General features: G+C 41.0%; 1 protein-coding gene across 2 annotated transcripts; it reads right to left on the bottom strand.

The window, feature by feature from the left end:
• Positions 1–2,280: 2,280 nt before the first annotated feature.
• Positions 2,281–23,354, bottom strand: PDGFRL (platelet derived growth factor receptor like). 2 transcript variants are annotated; one of them, XM_030449611.1, is made up of 6 exons: positions 23,154–23,354; positions 15,616–15,910; positions 9,566–9,717; positions 7,865–8,158; positions 7,420–7,559; positions 2,281–3,478 (listed from the first exon to the last, which is right to left on the bottom strand). In XM_030449611.1, exons 1-6 carry the CDS (start codon positions 23,206–23,208, stop codon positions 3,290–3,292), a joined length of 1,125 nt encoding a protein of 374 aa, XP_030305471.1. In that variant the 5' UTR covers positions 23,209–23,354; the 3' UTR covers positions 2,281–3,289. The 2 variants fall into 2 exon arrangements, with proteins under 2 accessions (XP_030305471.1, XP_030305472.1); XM_030449612.1 differs by having other exon boundaries at positions 7,940–8,158.
• Between the last annotated feature and the right edge of the window lie 6 nt (positions 23,355–23,360).

Below are 23,360 nucleotides of genomic sequence, written 5' to 3'. Positions count from 1 at the left end.
TTGCTATCTGAACTATTCGTAACAATATGGTCCCTTCAGTGCATTTCTCTAAAGGTCTTTGTATGAATTGCACTATATTTGCTGCAAGATTTGAGGTGAATCATTTCCTCATGTGAACTGAAGGCTTTAATTTCTCATTACAAACACCAAAGACACTTGCATGTAAACTGGTATTATGCAATTCACGCAGGAAATTCCTTCTAGACAGTAAGTAATTACTGATCTTTAAAACTGTAGGTGCCTGACAACCAGAAAATCATTTAGGGGGTGAGCTGGAGTTATAAAGCTCATCAGCAACCTGGAAGCCTGAAGAAACATTCCTTCTGTCCACTGCTGCCTTGCCTTGCAGAGTTGTGGTGACTGAGGTGATAGAAGGAGCAATACTGGGAGGCTCAGGCATGAGACATAGACAAGTCACTTAAATTTCATTTCCAGGGCTTTATTCTTTTCCCCTGTGTCACTGTTTGTTTATGTAGAAATGTGTAATTGCATCCATGTGAAAAGCATCTGGCCTGCCCAGGAGGCTTTTGGTAAAATAAGAACTATGTAAAATACATAGTAAAATAATTCTCATAGTTTACAATTAGAATTATTATTTTGATGGCTGCAAGGGTAAAAAAAAAATCTACAACCACCAGAAACTCTTCCCTAGAGGCACTGCTTCTGTAGCTATAACCAGTCTTGAGAACTGCATGAGATGGGGACACAGAACCAGCACAGCTGAGGGAGACTGCTGGAGCAGGGATGCAGTAACAGATTTACCTTGGCTTTTCCTGTCACCAAGGACACGATGCTGCTACATGAACTGCTGCTTTCTTGGACAGGCCTGAACAGGGGACACTTTCTTCCATGCTCTAGATATTTTGATGGAAATCAATTGTATAATTAAGGGCTCAAAAGCACTTTGAAATTTAAGAAGTTGGCACAGCTCCTGCAGTTCAAAGGAAAATACATTGTTCTAATAAATGAAAATGCTAAAGAGGAATGAACACGTTGCACAGCCTCATCCAGAAACTCAGGAATTGTTAAGACTTTAATCTGACCAAAGTAACTTTGTCTTAAAAAAAAAAAAAAGTAAAATTGCTCTTTCAGGTATTACTCTGAAATTGTTTAACATCTATTTAGTCATGTGAGTAACAGTGTAACATTCTTGGTATCTTTTATTAATAAAGAAAAAGATTAACAAGGGACTGCCTTATATACCTTCAAAGTTGGTCCTATTATTTCCTATTTTTAATTATTTTGGTGGGTTTTTTTGCTAACTACCTTGTTTCTGAAGGCTAACAATATTGCAGCACCTGGGCAGTGTTCTCCCTGAAGTGACATGCATGGAGCCACTGCAGTTTTTACCATGGGTATTTATTGTGTCAGTTACGTGGGTTTAGGTTCCTGCATGCTGAAGAAAAAAACTTTCAGCAAGGTTAATGAATGCTTTCATTAGGCACACAAATCAGCTTAATGACATGATTGAGAAGCTGCCATTGTTACAATAGAACTTACTGTTTATCACTACTCAAAACCATGCTGTATGCATCTGCTCAAAGAGTTGGACTATCTGGAGCAAAGGGCTTACTTCAAGCCTTCACCAGAAGAAAGCTTTAGGAATAGAGTTGATATTAGGAAGAATTTCTTTACAGAGTAGTTAGGCTTTAAGCATGGCCCAGGGAGGACTCACAGTATTCAAAATATTTAATATAAAATCTTTAATACAAAATATTTAATAAAAAATAATATAAAATGTTTAATATATACTATATACAATATATAATATTTAAATACAGTATTTAAAAACTGAGTAGATGAGGCACTTCAGGACATGCTCTAAGGGGCATGCTGATACAGATACGATACACTTTTTTTTTTTACTGGGTGGGGGGCTATTTCCAGCTGGATGCAGTGATCTTAGAGGTCTTTTCCAACTGTGGCAGTTTGTGATTCTGTGAATTCCAGTCAAAAGCAGACCAACACACATTGAAGTGTGCAAACAAGGGACCCTTTCCTGGTATGCTGAGAATAAGCTGGTTTTCACATGCCTCAAATAAAATAGTTTGCATCAAAAGTCCTTGGTTGTTTTTTATGTCACAGAACAGTCCTGTGTAGATCTGTATTGAAGTTACAGTTCCAGTCTAGCTTACCTGGATTCTGTGCTTAAGCCTAAGAAGAAAAAACATTGCCCAAATGTCCAACAGTGCTCTTACTAAGTTCTTACCTTTTCTCTGTAAACTCTTTCCTTGTATTGGCAGCAATACCCAGGGTGAGGAGAAGCAGTTGCTTATTTATCCAGGTACAGTTCTGAGTAAATAAAACATCTTGCCTTTTCTCCTGCATAAATTAATGCAATTGAGCTGAATTTCTTAATCTGAGGAAAGATTCGGCTGTTACAGAACATTATGCTAATGTTACATTTGGTTATTTTCTTCTGTAAATGATAGTATATAAATAAAAACAGGTTTTACCTTTAGCAAACAATTTGCTACATAATTCAGTAAACACATTATATATCTCTTGAGTGAACTCAAGCAAGCTACGTATAAGGGTATAAGAATGCAACAGCATAAGGAAAATGCAAAATACTTGACCACTTACAAGTTGTTGGAGATGCATCTTAATTCCTCCTGAGAATTTTGTGTTTGTCCTTACACATACATGAAATGAACACACACACACATTCATGTTTTCATAGTGTTCAGAAATTTAATCTTGCAAAATAAACATTTTCTATTGGCTAATTCTGTAACAAGCAGAGGGGTTTGTGGGGTTTGTTTGGGTTTTTTGGTGGGTTTTGTTTGGTTTTTTGTTTTTGTTGTTGTTTTTTATTTTTCTGTGGTTTTCTTTTGTTTTAAAACAGGTACAGTGCTCTAAACTTTAAAATTGCACAGCACCAGAAGAAATACACCTGTGTGGTGCATTTTGGAGGGTATTTAATATCCTCTTAGTTCTCACATACACAAAAAAGGCACAAACTATACAGTGGGTTAACCTTAGAGAAGACTGAGGAAAAAGACCACATCCAAAGGAAAGCCCAGGAGCACCTACTCTGAAACCCAGGAAGTGCTCTGCATGTTCAGGCTGAATAAGCACTGCTATGAGCATTAAATTTTAACTCACACCTGACTCCTACGGGGTACAGGGGACTCAACTTCGGCCTATCAAGCTAGAGAGTATGGCAAGTATTGACATACGTAAAGAGACTGCAATAGTGAAAATGTTATTTAAACAGTAATAAAGAAAATGAATGGCTATAATGTCAAATAACACACAGCTCAGTTATGGCCAGAATCCTTTCCTATCAATTCAGTTCAACTTCAGTAGCTACTGTTGTTTCTCCTTGTAGGTTCCTAGCTATACAAATGTAGTTTCCAGCATCTCTAACTTCAAAATCATCAACAACAAGAATGCTCTTTGAAATTCTTGTGGTATGTCCAGTTCCTCTGTTCATCAGTCTCCAGAAGTTTTGGATAATCACAGGCCTCTTAGACTGTTTAAAAGAAGAAAAATACAAACCACCCACATAAGAAAATACGTGAATCTTCAACTGCCCTGTGAAAACATGAAGCAAAAGGTGGGAGAGTAGGAGCCTAGAGCCAAAAGTCAGACTCAAGTGAGGAAACCAAAGGTGCCTGGCAGTTGCAACAACATTCCTGCATTAATATGGATGCACCAACACGTAGTGCCAAGTAAGGATAATGTGATGGCTCTTCCACTCTTAAGTGCAAGTACTGAGTATCTTCAGAAGAGCAATGGGCTGCCAGTGGATGAGCTCAGCTGCAGCTCTGGGCCACTAACCAAGGCTGAGTTTGGGTACCTGATCCATTGATCAGGTATAAGGTGTGGCAGTGCAGATGTGTCTTTTCAGACTTTAAGGATGTCCCAAAAAGGAAGGCAGCAGTGTCTTGAGTTAGTTGACGGAGCTTCACCTATTTCTCTGTTAGTACAGAGAACAGCTTTAAATTATGTGCTGCAAACTAACTCCTCCTCCTCTCCTTTCAGAAAGCCTGTGTTAGATAACATACAAACCAAGAGTAACAATTCACAAATGTTTCTAAATTAATCCTCACATTATGCTTTCCAAAATGTGTATGTAACTTCTAAGTCAAAAATACAAACAAGGATACTTAGAAAGTTTTGCTTTTTTTTTTTTTTCTTGTTATGACTTTTTTTTCTGTTTAGAACCAAAGCTCCAATCTCACACTTGCACAATAACCAGCACAGAAGAAACTGCCCCTTCTTGCAGCCCAGAGACAAGTCACAGTGCAGCCCGGGAACGCCTAGGAAGTGGCAAGCATTGACAGCTACCGAAAATTTTATTGAAAAACTGGTAATCTCATTCTAGCAAGTTTTAACCCTTTAGAAGGAATCAATCTACTTAGCAGAGCTCTGCCCAGCAGAGCACCTCCTGTTCACAGCCTGAAAAGTGTTAAGCTACCATGAAGTACAACTCCAGACTTAATTCAAGCCTGAGTTCTCCAGTAGCCTAAATAGTGGAACTTCCTTGACCCTCCTGAAAGTGAAGACCATGTAAGGCAGGTGCTATTTGCCAGGTTTGGCTCCTGCTAGCCCAGTTTTTCTCAAACTAATTACCTTCTGCTTTGAAGCCAGTTTCAGGGATTCTTAGTAAGGAGTGGATCAGTATGCACTCAGAGCAGGTGAATGAGCAAATGAAATTGTCAGGGAGTGGCAAGGGAAAAAAAAAACAAACAATAGCACTGAGTGAAAAAGAGATGAGATGAGATGAGATGAGATGAGATGAGATGAGATGAGATGAGGGCCTCTGCAATTCAGTGTACCTAGGAGTAAACAGGAATTAAAGTGCATTAAAGTGCTGCTTCTGCTGAGGGATCAAGTCATAGGTGACAGCCCAGGTGCTGGGTGGGGTGGTGCTGGGGAACAGAAACTATTACTGAAATCAGCAGCAATGAATCAAAACATCCAGTGAAGCTTAGACCTTTGACAGTCCTTTTTCTTGCACAAAAGAAAGTCTGTCTGGCCAGCATCACTGGTGATCCTCTCTATACTCTCTCCATCCTCATCTTTTTCCTTTGCAGCATGTGAATATTTCCATAATAAATCTCAAAAAGACCCATGCAGTGCTTCTGTGCTGACATTTAATTAATCTTTTTGTTGGGCCAAAAACCTACCACAACTCTTCCCTCCCTGTCCCCAGGCACAGCTGGAACTGAGACTGTTTACTCCAAAGGATAAGCACCCAGGGCAGATGCAGGGCACAGGCCAAAGTGTCTCTCCCAGTGCCCACAGGTGGGTGCAGTCCTCAGCTGACAGTCCACAAGCCCTGCACTGCAGCCACAGTATCCACAGCAAACAAGGAAGATAATTTGCATGTGTTTATAGTCAATCAGTGCTAGAGAGGTGTGACTGTAACTGTAGGGCACCTGGAGGTGTTGTAGCTGGTGCTGTAAGATCACTGGAAAAAAAAACTGGGCTACAAACCAAAAAACAGTCTTGGCCAGCAACCAGGCATGGGCAGCCACTCAGCTGTGAAAGGTGTAGAAAAAGCAAGGGGTGGACAATAATAAGGAGCAGAGTTTTAGAAGGCCAGGCTGAGTCTAGAAGTTTTGGTGTTTCAATTGCTTGTTCTTAGTAATTAAACTTTGTCTTTTGTAACTAAGTTGGAGTTTGCATAGTTATTACAGTCCAACACACAGCTACACACCCAAAAAACAACCCACACACAAAAAACCCAGAAAGCCATACCAATCAACAAAGCCAACATGATCAGCAGGGGCATTTCTTCTCTTCCTCATCCAAGAGAGTGAATCACTGTAAGACTGTGAGAGTTAAAGCCCCACCATGAAGGACAGAGACGCTGCCATGTTAATGCATCTCACTCAAAGTAGTGCTGAGAGCTAAATTCAGAGGGAGAATTGGGCATTTAACTCAAACCACTACTGCTCTGCAGCTCCCTGAACTTGGAAGCACTTCAGTTTTCTCTAAAATTTTACTTTTTATTTCACCAACAGGTACAAGTTTAACTGCCTCTTTCCTTCCTAAATTCAAACAGGCACCAGGAACAGGAATTCTGCCAAACTCTTCTGGCGCTCCATCCAGTAGTTACTCTTCAGATCACCTCATTCATGCTATCAGTACGAAGCTCCTCTCCAAATGTAGTAGAGGCTGCCCTCACTTTACAGGGCAGGGAAGGGAAGTTGGTAATTGCTCACAAGCTCTGAGACTTCAATGGTCTCAGCAGGAAAACATATGACAAGCAGCAGCAAAAGAAAAAAAGAATAAAAAAGAGACATGGAGAGGAGAGGGAAACGAGGGTCTTTTCCAACCCTGACAATTTTATGATTCTGTGACTAGAAGACAACCTGGTTCCAGGTGCCCAGTACCATCACCAGCAGTTCAAATCCCTTTTGTGCTTATCAGGTATCACAAGTGTTTCTCCCCTGAAAAGACCCACACTTTCCTGTGACAGGATACAGCAAACTTACGGGACTTCAGATTTGAATTTTCTCCAGCCCAGTAGGCACTGAACTCCAATCACTCCCTTAAGCAATCACCCCTGCAGTTAAGTTACTTCCATTGCCTGCTGGCTCAGGGAGATCAGTGCTGATACAAACACCTTATGAGCAAGCTCTGCACATCTTCCTTTGACAACACAGCACCAGGAGGGCTGGCAAACCCTCAAGTCTCAGAGGATCCCTTTCTTCTGGTGAAGGGTTCCATCTTTCAACAGTCCTCCCTTTGCTTCTACCTTGGTTAGGATAAACAGCATCAGAGATGAGGCTGGTTAAGAAACAAGGCCCTGTTGTAACTGGTTGGGATGAGCAGAGGGAGAACGGAGGGCATCACCAGGGATGCTAATCAGACACACCTTATTTTGTGCCAGAAAAAGAACCAACAAAGGTTTTAAGATTCACTGGATGTTTCCAGCAAACTCTTTCAGATGAGGCTGGGCAGAAGCAGATTTCTGTGCTTCTGAATGCAGGCAACAATTAAGCTTAAAGATCCTGTGCTGCAATGATTCATGTGCCCAAGCTGTGGAGATGGAAGGGATACCAAATGCAGAGGCATCAGTGAGGCTTTGTGGCTTGTCCCAGAATAGCTTCCTGACTCGGGCTGTGGCCCTGTCTGAGGCTTTTCTTTGTAAATACTGCCAGAGGCAAAGTGTCTCTGGAAGGGAAACCTGAGGGAGGAGTGAGCTTTGCTGAGCTTGATTTTTGCTAATATGGGTAAAGCTCTCCAGCTTCATTCCTGTGCTACTTCTAGGTTCTCAGGAAAAGATTGGCTGAAGTTTAATAGGGATGTGCTGCCCCCTCCTACCAGCATGCCTGAGCTAGCTAGAGGCAGACACCACAGTCTGAAAGAATCCCTACTCCAAATGCAGACACTGACTGGCATTCAAATCATTGCCTTTAGGAAGAACAAACATTTTCAGCCAGGTTATAGGTTTCTTACCTCTTGCCCTGGGTACTGCCACCTGAAGTCCACATCTACATCTGGCTCCCCAAGGACTGTGCAGGTTACATGAATTCTCTCACTGACTTCTGCTCTACTGGATGATACTGCAATTGTGGTTGAAGGTGGCCCCTTGGGAACTGAGAGAAAGGCAGTGTTTGGAAGCAGCAAATCAGTTTCTGAATTTAAACACATTAATAAACTTGAGTCAATTTTTGCCTCAGTTTCTTAATGTAACAAGTGATGTATAACTGCAGCTTTCCCCTCTACACTAGGAAGTTGCTGGAATTTGAACTTGCAAAGTTTTATCACATATACTTCTGATCAAGATTTTAAAACTTTGGTGACATTACATATTTTACTTTTCTTTTAAAAAAACAAGTTTACTAAGTAATGTCAGGAGAAGAAACAAGTAGGTGTAAGCATGCAGAAAACTGCACTTTACCTTCCACATACAGTAGGTGATACTTGATGGAAATCTGAGGTGCTCCCTGTGACTCTGCTTTGCAGTAGACAATACCTTTGTGATCAGAAGTAGGGTGCTGGTAGACAAAACCCTTCTTCACATCATAAGTAATATCAGTTCCATCTGTTTCAATTTCTCCTGCTGGAAATTCCCTGTGTAGAGTTACTTTTGCTGAAGGAGTAGTAACACGGCATGGGATGACTGCAGGTTTATCTGGGTTCAAGTAGACAATCTCAAAATAACTTGGAGTAGGTACAAAAAGTTCCTCTTTATCTGTACAGAAAATTTTATATAGTTAGAATAATACTTACATATTGGTTTAACAGAAAGAACAGAAATTACATGTGACCAGAGAAAATACCTGGGCAACATTAAAAATTGACTCAAAGCTTTTTTTTCTTGAGGCATGCATGAACAGAAGAAAACCCACAACTCTTCTCTATGTATTTACATAGCTTCCATTAAAACCATGGAAAAAAAAGAAAAAAAAGAAAAACAAAATGCTTTACATTGTAATCAGATTTTTCTAACCTTGAGAAAAATCTTTGGAATTCCTTCTCAATAATTTTTCAAATACTCATCTGAACCTGACCTTGTTCACTCGCCCACTTTTAAAAGTTAACACACAAAGAAATGCCCACCACCACTTGTAAAGAAGCACTAGTGAAAAGATATATTCTTTGGAACTACAGAATTTGTATACATAGGATTACAGGCAAAATGTTTAATTTACTGCTCTAAGAAGCTGAAATAATTAGATCTTTTAGAATGACAGAGTATTTCCATCTTTCACGTGGTTCTTAGAATAAGAGAGCCAAAATTCCTTCTTCTAAGCCCAAACATTTACATAATAACTTGACTGAGAATGCATCCTCAGAACATTCAGATAAATGCCTTCTGCACAGCCTCATAGTCTAACATGGCTCCAAAACATATCACAAACTTGGTGCTTTGTACTGAAATATTTACTAGCCAAGAATGCTTTGGCTTTGATCATGCAATGAAGGTTGTTTTACTATTCAGAATGTTTTCTACAAGAAGAGCAAATTAATCATTTGATTTCAGGTGTGTTGTACCAAGTAGCAGTAAAATGTGAATGGTTATCTACTGTAACCATATCCAAGCAGTATTAGGGCCACAGTCAGCCTCAAGCTCCCTGGGTCAACACATGTTCTTAAATTTTGCCTCTCAACGTGCTATATAGACTCCTGGGAGAAACTGTGATCTTACCAAGATCAATGAGCTCAAAATTTTTAAGTCACTGCTGGTAAATAAAAAGGGGGTGGAGCTAGGAGGGAAGAGTCCATGTAGTCATCTGAATGCCATGACAAAAATAATCTTTTGCACAGATTTTCTTCATTCATACACATTTTCAAAAATTATATATTTTTAGTTCATTTTGTATAAGACCTTCAGACTTGTTCCAAGATATTTGCTTTCCATTGCATTATGCATAATTTTGGTGCACATTTAGAATAATACATAGGGAAAATAGACTCATAAAGCACAGTTAGCAAGTAATTTTCTGCTCACCAGCACTGTGCTCCTTAACATCCACTAAAAAAAATAATAAATAAAATTGTGGAAGAAAAATAGTTACAGTGAAAGCACTGATGTAACTTTACTCCTATCTTACTAGCAAATACACTTCCATTAATAATCCCTCAGTGAACTGATTACCTGCAAAAAAGATGTACGTAGAACCTGCTTTAGTCTCATCCTTCCTGCATTTGTTAGCACTGCAGAGCTGAAGCCAGCAGCTGTACTCCCCTGTGTCTGCTGCAGTGGAGTTTGTGAGGACCAGCTGACTGTACCTGTCCAGCTGCTTTATACTGGGGAAAAGAAAAAACAAAGGCACAGACAAGCACAGTTGAGTTTCCGTGTACATTTCTGTCAGCTCGAGTCTACTTTTGACTTCTTTGTTTAATTCCTAGTCTGCAACTGGCCTGCCTTTCACCTATAGAATCATGTAAAAAATCCCCCTTTTTGCTGCAGCAAAGACCTGCTGACAGGAGCAGTTTTATTGAGTTCAACTACACATAAGCATTTGCAAGCTTTTGTCTTGCACGGTTCAGTCTTGGATCTCTTTCAGTTCCAATTTTAAAACTGGGCTGTGACTGCTGTAGACAATGAGTTCATCTATGTTTTGTCTCAGTTTGTTCCTTATTTTCATGCTGCAAGTCCACCTACATGTGTGTGTCTGTTTTACCATTAACAGTGGCACTGCTTCAATAGCATATAACAAAGCTAATTCAGGAGCAGTAACTAGCAGGTACTTTAACAAGAGTTTGTTTGATTTTTGCCTACTTTCAGTGTGAATGCTTCCCCATCTTTAACACACTGTCCCAGTTTTCCACTTTCAAACACTATTATAAAGGGCTTCTATCTCAGCTTGTGTCTGTTTTGTAAGGAAGTAATTTTTCATTGCTTACTCCTCTGCCCTGAGCCACCTCACTGGCAAGCAACCTCACACTGGAGTCTCCACATCACCCCTTGGCTATTTTGGAGCATGAGAACTGCAGATGTCATCGTGTGACTACACCAAATTCAGCATTTGTGACATTTGTGATTATTTCAGACTTGACTTGCTTTTTTGTTCTTCTTCTGAATTTTCCAGATACATCTCCCACACATTTGTAAACATGCAATATTTGTAAACATATATATATATATAGACCATGTTTCTAAGGGTCAAAGGTCCTGTCTATGAAATTCAGCAGTTACCATCTCTCTTTTTTTTTTTTTTTTTTTTTTTCCCCAAGGTTTGCTTTCCCAGCTCTTTCTTGCAGACAGATTGTTTTATAGTCTGCTGTGTTGCCTCTTGATGGATTGCAAAAGCAATGGTCCAGCAATACCAGTTCTCAGGGAAGCCTGTCAGGATGTGGCAGTACTGATGTGCTCCCCTGCTGCTCTGACCCTTAAAAATGTTATTTTCAACCACCTGCCTTTACATGCTAGCACATCCAGAAAACCTCTCTTTGCAAGATATTGAGTTACAAAGTGATTTCCGTTCTAACCAAATCAGGCGAGATTTTTCCAGCTTTAGACATTTGATAGCAAACTTCAGTGTTTCAGACAGGGTCTGGACAAATACACAGCTTGCATGCAGTCTGAACGGCTGCCACGCTCTTATTCAGCTGTGGGTTGTATTCTCTGAATACTTATTTTATCCTCCCATTTCTTCTTATGAATGTGGCAGTTACTCTGTAAGGCAGATGCCTGACTGAATTGTTTATTTCTGGGATTAGCATGCTTTGAAGAAATGCGTATCCTCTAGAGCACCTTTTGTCACCGTGTAGCAGCAGCACTACAGACATGCACTGTGCTGTGTGCTCTAAATGCTCGGCTTTGCTGTCTCCATTGCAGGCAAAGGAACTGCTGCAACACAGACCCCACTACTTTCAGCTCCACACACTTCCAGAAATTTCTGACTCCCGAGGTGTTCTGCACTGGTACCATCAGCAACCATCAGCAACAGTCCATGGAACCCAACACTGGGCCTTCCAGCCAAGGCCAGGAGCTTAGGAATTAAAACCACCAAACACACCACCCAAACCAGGCTGAGAATGAAGTCTTCATTAAAGCCCTCTGACACCACCAGCACACTCCTCCACCACAGGCCAGTTTTGAGGCCTGCCAATGGAAACGGGCAAAACAAGTTTCCTACCTGCTACTGCCTTCTCCTACATGACCTCATCTGATTTCACTTTCTGGAATCATGTAATTATGGAGAACTAAAACTTTCATTTTTAATATATACACTATAAGTTATCTTCAGTTTTTCGATAAGCTTAAGATATTCCTATTTGTGCAAGAGCTCCTGTTGTGCATCATATCCAACAGGAACAGAAGACAAATCCAAACCCTGTCCTAGTCTGTACTGTTGTTATTATTACCACTAATATTATTTAGTTTCATAGTTCACATTTCATCGGCCACATGACTACACCAGAATAAAATGTTCTGCAAGTACCCAGTACTAAATGTCAACATTACAGAGAAATGAATTATGCCAGAACACTTTTGCCTCCATCCCTCAATGCAGACACTGATTTGTAGTCCAAACTCTCGACAGAAAAATAAGGTCAGAGATAATCAACTATTGTGCAGTGTGTTCACTTAGTTAACTGAGAACCAGCTATCCAGTAATCAATCAAAATAGCACAGTGAGGTAGTCATCTACAAACATGCACTAACAAAACCTGGCAGCTGAGAGTGTGAGTGTTGAAACTTGTGATGTGGCCATATTAAGCAGACAAAACAGGCCATATGAAGTAAATTATAAATGGTAGATTCTGCAGTCAACCAGTATTTCCAAAAAGAAACTAGAAAACTACTCCGAAGTTGTATTCCATACATTTATCTTATTAAGCTTTAGTTATCTGAAGTTCAAAAGATCTTTGTCAGAAAAACTACGGCGAGTTTAGAAGACCTTTAAAAGAAGCACATAAAATGACAGGAAGAGCATCACTCTAATAGCATCCAGCAAACTCCTCTCTAGCTGTTGCATTCATACTGACAAAAGAGAGCTTATCTCAAATACAAGCTCCCTAGGAGAGGAACACAACATCGTGCTGTTTAACACAAGAAAAAACGCTGTAGCTTTCAGACTTCAAAGCACATGGCACAAAAGGAAATTCAGCTGTACACAGAGGTATAAGCACTGTCCCAGTAATGCAGCAGGAGCCTGCTCCCCCTGAAAGCAGCCCTTTGTTTCCCTCTGCTCACACTTTCTGCATGCCCTCAGTACCTGTGACACTGCTCCTGCCCTGCACACACAGACCTGCATGGGACATATGTCCAGCTCTGTCCCAGCTTCTTACACTGGAGCAGTCCCATTTCTCATTAGTCTGTTTCTTGGAAGAGGTTCTGTGATATTTACAGCTGGTCTGGAGCAGGGGGGAGACCCATGCTCCAAACCAGACAGAGCAGAGACTGTGTGAAGTTAGATTACCTTCAGCAGCTTTTTCAGATAAAACAAAAGAAAGGGGAAGTGTGCTTGCTCTTATTTTTCCTTCATCCCTCTCAGTTTTTGATCCTTCTCATACATTGTAGATCCAGTTTCTGGGTGAGCCTACAGTCATTAACTTGTCATGCAGAGTCTTACAAAACAGCATCCCAGCCCTTCTGTTCCAGAGGTGCACAAGCTACCTTTGACACTTACCACCACTAAGACTTTTGGCGAGTACGCAAAATTTTCAGACAAAAAGTTATCTGCAGGGGTTTTTTTTTATGCTGTGCAAGGCAAGAGAGTACTGCAGTCAATAAGCCAGTCCTGAAGTGAGCTGGTGTGTGTCCTGAACTCAGGAGCCAAGTTTGCATGACTGCAGCTCTCTCCCCAGAGCTGCACTGCATGCTACAGTCTCCAAACTGAAGCATACAATTTCAGTGTGTACTGCTATTTACTCCAGCTAGGCCACTGGATTTCTCCTCTGGCTCAAGCAGCCAAAGAGTCCTTTCTCCTCCACTCACTCAGTGTCTTTAATTTCCCCATAAGACAATTTTAGCATATGATAACAGCTACAGGCCTATTAAAAACTGAGACTCTCTAGTATAGCAAGCAAAAATATTTTATTTTACTAGGCCATGAAGTATACCTACAAAGAAAAACTCAAAGCAAGCATAGCCATTAATACTACAGAAATGGCTTTTCTAATTATAATACCTTCCTTCTTAGAAAAGAAATTGTCTTCCAGGATGCTGTATTCTCCTCACCATATGGGTGACTTAAAAACATGCAGAGCATGGAGACAAAACATCTGGCTTTTATCCCTACACTTCTTTTTGCAGCCACTCATGGGAAATGCATTATGTGGATGTTAAATTTAACTAGCTGCAAGCCAAAAGGCCATCTTCACCCTGAACTACATACAGGAAACACAGAGCAGTGAGCATGCATCTTCAGCATCAGCTCCTGCCCTGGACCTCTGCTCTTAGCAAATCCTCTACCCAACTGAGCTACAAATGCCCTCACCACCCTGAACCTTAAGGTCTCTTCTGTGTCCTGTAATTGCAATTCTGTTAGATGCCAGAATAAAGCTATAAAGCCTCCTCTTGTTGCAGCTAGACTTAGAGGATGCTGGCAGTTCCCAGGAGATGCAAAACACTTTGCCTATTGCAAACTACTTGAAGTTGTGAGTTGAATTTGTGGCACCATTGTTGGTAACTTTTCATGCTGCCAGCTCACCCTCGAACACTGAGCTACCCAAATAACATGCTGTCTTCAGGATACTTCCAGTTAAATATAGTCTAAACTTTCTAAAACCACAGACTATAAATTCCATATTTCTCATTCTACAAAGCAGACTTTCCTTCTTATACATCTATTAGCACTTAAGGAAAGATCTTGAGATATTACTGAAGCCATGCTAAAAGTACAGTGAAAATATAACTGCATAAGGTTCTGCAGGCTGTCTTCATAAAATATTACTATTCTGTGACTCTGAAGTGTGCTACTAACCTGTTTTCAATTTCTCTAGTTAATTATAGGGTCTTCTGCTTACATTTAATTTTGTTGATTCAGTCCAACTCTGCCTTACTGCTTCAATACCTTCTTTCAAAATAATTGCTCTAAAGCAAAGATATAAAAAAATTAAATATAAGCCTAGCATACTTCTAAAAGAAAATAAATACCAAGACAAGTTATAACTACCCACCTAAAACGTTTTATAGCATTTGCTTTGTAATACTGTAACCATATAACAACTTAATAATGTCACACAAATACTGTGAACCTGAATATGAACAGAAAGGTAAATTGCTTAAGCAGTAGAATCCCAAACTACTCCAAAATGCCAAACTACACGATTAAAAAATGCATTTTTTTCCCAAAAAAACTATCTTACATGTTTGTACCTTGTCCCATGTGCTTCACTAGGGAAGCACTCAGTTTTGGAAGAGAGCAACTGACAATCAAATGATGAAGCAGCATTCAGATTCCTCAAAAAACTGAATACTTGCTAATGCCAGATGCTAACACCCAGATAACATGACCCTGAGTTCTAGACGACCAAATCATGCCAGCAACATCTTTGGAAATGCAGAAAATATGAGACACACTTGAAAACGTCAACCCCCCCCACACACACACACACTCCCTGCTGTTATTTTTCACGCTCAGCTTTGGCTGGAAGGGCGATCTGTACTGCAGCTGATAAACGCCACCTGCTGGAACAAACCCCGATAAAACTATTTCATGCAAACGAAAGAGCAGTAGTTGGTTAAATCGGTCACAAGATCTTTTGAGAGCTATCGCTGCAATAAGCTGTCAGCAGAAAGAGGCTTCCTGCTGTAACTTATGACACAAGCCTTGGTCCAGCTGCAGGGAGGGACTGGAAAACTGGTTCACGAATTTCAGAAGGATATGCTAGAGACTGCAGTACTGCAAGGAGAAAGTGAAAAATTAATTATCAGAGAGTTATTTCAAGGTAGCATCATACTTGTAAGCAAAGGAAATGGATCTGAGAGATACAGATAACCTCAGTGAGTTACAGGGACCATACATATTTGTATAATGTAGACACAAAAGGACAATAGGAGTTGATGCCTCTGCTCATACTTCTGCCTCTCTCACTTAATCCAAGAAAAGCTCCTCACAGCTCTTTCTTAGGGCACTGTTCCCAGAGCTCCACAGTCTCCTCACTACTTATCTTTCACAGGCACATACATTTCTATAAAACACTACTCATGGCAAAAAAAGATCAGACCCTAAAACATGAAAAATTGTTTACCTGAGTCTGGAGTCTTTAAAGGTGTCTAAGTAGGCAGGATAGCTCCAAGTGACATTGCTGCCCTTACATCGCAGCTCTATGCTTTGTCCTGCAGAGAGGCTCAAGGTGGCAGCTACCTTCTGGAAATGTCCTTTATCCATCACCTGTGTCAGCATGGACTGGGACTTCAAAGAGGAGTCAACAGATTCTCTCTCCTTCATCCTGGCATTTTTGGGTTTTACTTTTTTGTTAACAGGCCTAATTTTGTTTTCTCCAGGTTCTTTTGGACGCTTAGTCTTAGCAGGCTGTCCAGTAACTAGGAAAATAAAGAAAATGAGACAATGTTACTCATCAGAAAAAGGATGTATAGTCTTTTTGGAAAAAGAAAAAAAATCCTTCTTATCCCAGAGAATAACTAAAGTTTTACTCATTTTTATGAATTCTTTATCGAAAGAACAAGAGTTAATTTCCAGAAGGTTTTGAAGTCTCTGGCATGACCCATTTTACTGGGGAAAAAGGAAAAAGAGAGCTTTCATCAACATGTGGAAATTCTATACTTAAAGAGTCCACATAAACAGACAAATATGTAAGGTATGAGAACTTTAAAAATGGGAAGGGAAAGAAATACAGCATTTCAGTCTCCAGTTACTTTTTTGTCTTTTCTACCACACATCACTGCCATTTAGTGTAGCAATGCTACACAAGTTCTCTGTCTTCACAAGAATGTGACTCTCCCATCAATTCTCCATAACCTATTCCCACACAGTGCTATTGTAAGAGACAAGTCAAGTTAAACTGGTAAGTGTGGAACCTCAAGACAATTCATAAAATACTGGTACTGTTGCAGCTTTCATCTTTAACAATAAGTACTACAGAAATACAAATGGCACTTAAATCACTTGAAGGTAGTCTTCAATTCACCATGTCTCTGTAACAGACATTTAATTTGACAACCCAGGTGAAAACAGAACCTTATTTAAAAGGGAAATGGTAAGAGATTTCATTACCTGCTACAGACAACAGGGATGTTCAGCTGCTTTAGAAACAAAGCAAAGGAAATTGAAAGAAAACGTGAGGTGTCTCAAGTAATAGAAAAAAAAAAATCGAGATATCCCACTTTAACAGATGGTAGTTAGCACAAATATTCTTCAAAATAAGCCTAAAACTCCTGTCCCTCCACACTAAAAACTGCACTAACAGTGCCTGACAGCTAATTCACATTGAATGAACATGGCTTTTCCACATGAAAATGCTTGGGTATTTGACTGAACAGATCAATCAACAAGCTCTCTCTGGAATTAAAAATAGCCCTGCTGTATTCTGAGTTAGCATGAATTAAAACTGGTCCTGGCTGCAGCACCAACAGCAGCACTTCCAGACTTTGGATGGCTCCCATGACATTCCTCATACACTGGGCTTGACACCTTGCACTGCTTCAGCCTTCCACTTCTGTAAGCTCAGGTTGATGTACACCATGTCTCTTTTAAATGGCACATAGCCAAGTGGGCACATAAAAAAAGAAAAAGAAATTCAATCTGAACATAAGAAAACACCTTTTACTGTGAGGATGGTCAAGTACTGGTACAGGTTGCCCCAGGAGGTTGTGTTGTATCCGTGCATGGAGATATTCAGAACCCAACTGGACACAGCCCTAGACAACTTGATCCTAAGAGGTCGACTCCAACCTCAGCCATTCTGTGACTCTGATCCCAACATGCAGTGTAAGGCTGCCTGTGTAGGAGAAGCATTTTATTTCTGGTTTCACACCAACTGGAAAATACACAGGAAGACAGCAATGCTGCAGTCATCTTAATTTGCCCAATGCATTTTAAATTCTTTTGGACTCAGGTAATAAGAGTAATTTTTTGATGGCACATGTCCAGTTACAAAGGTTACACCATCACCACCCAGAAAAACATTTTTTCCAGTTCTACGTTGGCAAAGTTGATTGCAGAGATGCCTCACCACTTTAAAATGGGACACAAACTGAAGAGCTCAAATACAAAAGCCTTCCAAAGATCGTAACATCTTAAGATAAAGTGGAACATTTTATTGTTTCTGAAAGTGAAGAAAATATTTATGCTTCTTTCCATTTTCTTGGTGATGCCACAGGCCCTACAAAATCAACAGACTTGGGAGAATGGTGGTAACACAGCAGAATTTCAGAGGAGAGCTTCCTGCTTCCCATGAAAGACCACAAAGTGGGTTTTTTCCAGTTACTCAGAGCACATAACCCTAGCAAGGGACACAGTGCACATATTACAGGAGCAAACAGCACTTTTTCCCTGCATCACCTTAGAAAGGCTACAGTGGGTCAGGACAAATGTCTGCCTGGACAACACCCTCCCACTGACACTACCCAGTGAGAGAAACCAACTAGGGAACAGGGCCACCATCTCTGCTCCTTTGATACTAGGTTCTAGCTTTTGCCCTAAGGGATCTGTGAACTACAGCTGCCATTGTTCTTGGTGGATTTATACTTCTGTAATTTGGTAAAATAAAAAAACTATGCAAATTGTATATAAATATTAGATGCACCCTAGTTTTTACATTAAGTGAATAAACAACTATTGCTACTGCTGCTTTCTCTGTGGCACTTGTACTTTTACAGAACTTCTGTCCCTCAAACATGTCCATTTTGGACTGACAAGCCCCATTCTTCCTTGAAAAGAATATGCACCTTACAACATTTCAGCTACATCACGTGTGTAATGGAAAGAAGACAAAAGCAGACAGCACACCAGATTCATGATTTGTACAAGTGTGACTTGACTATATTAGTGGTACATTCTTTCCTATCTTAAAAGCTCATTACTTTTCAAGAAAGTAATATTAGGAGCTGAATTTCTTTATAATAATGAAGTATAAGTCTGAGATCACTTTCCTAAGTAGGAAATATTGGTTAGAAATTCCTAAGCAGAAACCTATCAATGTATTTATGAAGTCAGAATCATTTGTGCTACTTTGCATCTACCAACACAAAATTTCAAGTCTGATTTTCAGTGCCCAATCTTGCAAAATGGAGAGATCCTTCTGCAATTTTATACTTTAAAAGTTTTTCTTTCAGCAGATTTATAAATATGCTGAAAAGCATGTCTTACAAGATCCCTGTGAAATTCAACTGGATTAAAAAAATCCTATGCCTATATTACAAAACCTGAAGATTAATTCCTAGTATTTGTTTTCTATTAGCTATATTACTCTTCCATTGTCTCAACAGCACCTTGGTTCACATGGAACCTTTAAAAACAGTCTCATCAAAAGCCTTTGGGAATACAAGGACATCAACCAATTCATCCAGGGCCACAATCTTACAGTCCTTCAGAGAACTTCTGTAGATCTGCAAAAAACCCCAACACTTGTGGTGAAAAGAAAAAAGAAAAAAAAAAAAAAAGGAATCAGCCATATAAAGCCATATTGACACTTCTGTAATTCATGCTTACTTATTGATTACTTCAGTTTACAGAATACAGAGATCTGGCTTGGTGCCTGTATCTCCCTCAAAAATCTTATAATATTAATGTATTTCCATTTCCCTGGAAAGCAGTAATTATGTAGGTTATGCACCTGAGTGGAGGCTTCAGATTCCAATTTCTTTTGGCTCAGGTGTGTATCATCAAATCGTGGTACTGAAATACTGTTCATGTTGATTTTCTCTAAAGCCAATTCCATTGGAATATTAATGAGACATGTCCTACAATGATTCTCCCCTCAGAGAAAGATCCTGTCTTTGAGCCTGCCATTACAGTGCTCAGTATGATACTGCACTCAAAGTTTCTGATATGTTTATCACATCACTATTTTCAATTAAAACCTCCCTAAGCACCACCATAGTGAACATGGATGCACACAAATAATTAAGGTTTTATTTTCTGTAGGTCTTCTTTCTTAATCCCCATTCCTACCAGCCTTACAAATTTTGCATCAGTCTTTCCCTGCTCCACCCCAGCACACTAGAAGAAAAGGATTTATGGCTGGCTTTATCCCTTTTGCAAGCTGTTTCTCAAACTCTTTTTGTCTGCCTTATTCTGATGTTTATATTTAACCCATATGTGAGTTAAGCAGCTTCCTCATCTTATGTAATTCTCCCTTCTGAAATTAAATGCATCAGTAGTTTCTTTGGCTTTTATTATTCCTGGAAGAATATTAAAACTACAGCCTGGCTGTTCTACAGAAACATCTGAATCCAATTACCTGAGTGCTGCTCCAGATTAAGTAAAAAAATTCTGTTTTTCTTGGGGGTTGTTGAGTAGCAGCTCTAAGAAGTCATCCTATGTGGCATCTAACCAAATGCACTCAGTGTCACACCCTGACACATGTGATCCAGCCAGTGTGAGGGTGAGGAATTCTTCCTTTTGCTTTCCTATCCAGTCCTTGCAGTCCCGTCCCCGTCCCCTCCCCCCCCCTATTTTCCTTCACAGAGCAGTCATTCTTCCCATCATGATAGATGGTCAGTAACCAGGTTGTTTGTTCTCCACAGGGCTGCGATTTCAGTCCAGGTGACTGTTACTGACAAAACCTGACACCAGTCAGACTTAACACTAAAGCTTTCTTCAAAACTTCTACTACTGCCTCTTCTGCCTTGGGTTCAGCTGTTCCATCTTTCCTGTATAATTTGTGCCCTAGTATTAGAAGGTCACACTTACAGCCTTTTGGACCAGCAATCCCATTTCAAAATAGCCATTCCAGTTCCCTCTTGTACTTTCCATATGTCTGTAGAAGCACAGAAGCCTTGGTCCACAGACCCTTTTTGTTCCATCACCCTAAACCCTATTAAAATCAGACAGTTTGTTTTAACTAATTTTTGCCATTTCCACTACATTCTGACAGCCTCAATCCTAATGCTTGTTTGAAGGTATTCAGATCTTACAACTTCATCCCAAAGAAATGCATCATCCCAAACTGTGTGCTCTTCCACACATGACACTCTGCCTTTAAGAAGCTGCTGAAGTCTCCCTATGAAAGTTTTTCGATGTGAAGTGCCAAAAGCCTGGTTTTGATTTTCTCTAGATTAAGTTTTTTTTCCCTCTGCACAAGCTCCCTCTGTGCCACGTTTCTGTATTTCCCAGTGAGCCTGAACACTTTGCTGCTATACCACACTCCCAGCTACACAGTGAGACTCTTGTCTGTCTGACCTTGTATTTCCCTGCAGGTGACAGCAGGGGCATTTCAGGAAACACTATCAAAGGAGATACTTTGATTTAGATGTACTTTCTACATAGAAAACCTGGTTTTGCCTCTCTGCTGCACCTCCAGAAGAGGTGAATTTCCAAGCAAGCTGTGACCATGCTCCTCCCCAGCACTCCCTGTAAGTCTAGCCAGGTATCTACTGACACCACCACTTCTGCACCTCACAATCCTGCCTTCTCTCATTGCCAGATCAAGTATCTGCATGCCAAGTCGCTAAGTGGTACAGAAGTTTACCACCTAAAATAGAAGAGACACAATAATCAAACCCCTTTAAGCACACAGAACCTACCACACAGACTCTCTCATTTCCTGACCCAAACTGTAAGATCTCCCCTGGGAGAACAAATTCAAACAGTGCACTTTTGTAATTACATGAATGCCATGCTTAGGATACTCTTCCATCACAACGTTTATTCAGAGAGCCCTCACTGTTTTAATCCAGCAATAGCATTTCTATTAAAAAAATTTTTTTTAATTAATATTTAGTAGGAAAATAGTCACAGAGAAAATAGTTACAGAGTACTCATTTCCTCTGCAACAGTACATTCAGGGTCCCTAATAACTCATCATGAAGAAGACTCTGCATCAGTATGTCACAGAAACACACTATGCAGCACTTTTGCTCCTGCTTCACAGTATGCATCCCATCCTTTAATGTTTGTCTGGCCCTTGTCCTCACAGATGTTACACCGACAACCCCCAAATGAGTGCCAGTCACATATTGCTAAGAAGAAATCACTTTTAACTTGAGGTGTCACCTATACCTCGTGCACATCTTGGCAGCATCAGAAAGCTATGAACTGTCATTAATACTGATTAACTCTTCCTTGTGCAAAAAAAATAAGAAATTATGGGGTCTCCATAAAGCATAATTCTTCACCACCAGGATTAAGATGAGAGGGAAGTGTCTGTGATCATAACTAGTATGACAAAACAGGTTGGACACATCTCTATTTGTAGTAATTCGAATGAAAAGGTAATCATCCAAATAAACATTCATATAGGCAACACAGGCAACAGTCATACAGACCATCTGGATGGATGTAGTTCACTGTTCATAAAATAAAATAAGCTAAATTAGAAAGGCTATTTTAGAATCACATCTACATTAGGACTTGTCTAAAGCTATAGGTAAAAGAATCTGACATTAAATATGCCAAATTACTTTCTCATGTAGCTAAGCTTCTGGATGACAGAATGTCAAGCACACTGTCAAACTTCAGTATAAATTACAGAAACTAAGAGAAATAGGTCTGGGAAGTCTTTAGCCCAAGCTACAACTTTCTTCTTCTGTGTTTTTATTATCTAGCTCTCAAAAAAATGCCAAACACTTGCCTTGATGTGGTAGGAGACATTCACATACCAGACCTTTCAGCAGAAATCTTCTCCCACACCACACTGGTCCAGAGTGCAATTCCACTGTACACAGTCATAAAAAAAAAAACTGGGATGGAAAGGACTTCTGGAAGTCCCTTCCCATGCCCGTCCAGTTGCTCAGAGCTTTGTCTTGTTTAGGCCTGACAATTTCAAAGGCTGGAGACTCCACAGCCTCCTCCAACAACATTCTTCAGTGTTAACAGATCTCAGGGTGAAGGACAATTTTTTTTTTCTTAAAAGTACTTTTTCCTCAGTCTCCTGTGCCACCTGTGGAAGCTGCCTCTTACTCCTCCTCCATGCATCTCACCGCCTGCCCCCCATTTCTCCACAAACCCTCCCAGAGGCTTCAACAGATCTTGTTCCCCAATCCCTTCAGTGGTGAACTATAAGGGGATTTTACAGTCTACCCAAGTCAAGGATTGGTTACAAATGTCCCTGCTCAGTCAAAAACTTGCCTCTTCCCCCACCAAGACTTCATCAAAGCCTGAAACCGAGTTACGAGTGAAGTGCGGTGCTCCCTACCAACAAACAGCCGTGCACAAAACCTTACTTCTTTTTTTTTACCCTAAAATCTGGGGGCTTAAGAGCGGACTTAAACGTCGACCCAAAAGAGAAAAGGCGGGGAGGGGTGTGGGGCGGCTGATGGTGCTGCCGCAGGCGCCTTTCCCCAGAACTCTAGAGTGGGATGAAACCCCATTTTCTGTCTCCTCCAGAAACCCTCCGACGGCTTCCTGGCCCAGGGCAAGAGAGCAACCCGCCTCCCCAGCACCTCTGCCCAGCAGGACGGCAGCCCCAACACAGCCACAGCCACAGCCGGGATGGCTGCGGGCCCTGCCTCGGGGGCTGCCGTGGTGGCTGAGGGGGGGACGGCCCCGGGCTCTGCGCGGCGGGGGCGCTGAGGGCTGAGGCGGCGAAGCAGCAGCAGCTCTGTAAGGAACCCCGAGGCGACTCGCAAAGCGGGGAACCTGGCGGGGCTGGGGGCGGCGGCTCACCGTGCGGCAGCGTTTCTTGCAGCAGCAGCAGGCTGAGTAGCACCCAGAGCCGCATGGCGGGACCGGCCGGGACGCTGCCTCTGAGGTGGACGCTGGACTGGACGGGAGCGTCGGGGGCGGCGCGGGGAGGAGCCGGCCGGCTCTGGGACTCCTTACCCGGGACTCCCGGCGGGGGGAGGGCGCGGCGTGGATATGGTGCCTCTCAGG

The sequence above is a fragment of the Calypte anna genome, chromosome 4A (assembly GCF_003957555.1).
Source record: "Calypte anna isolate BGI_N300 chromosome 4A, bCalAnn1_v1.p, whole genome shotgun sequence".
NCBI lineage: Eukaryota > Metazoa > Chordata > Aves > Apodiformes > Trochilidae > Calypte > Calypte anna.
Note: the sequence above shows the minus strand (reverse complement) of the source record. Positions and strands in the feature narration are given on the sequence as shown.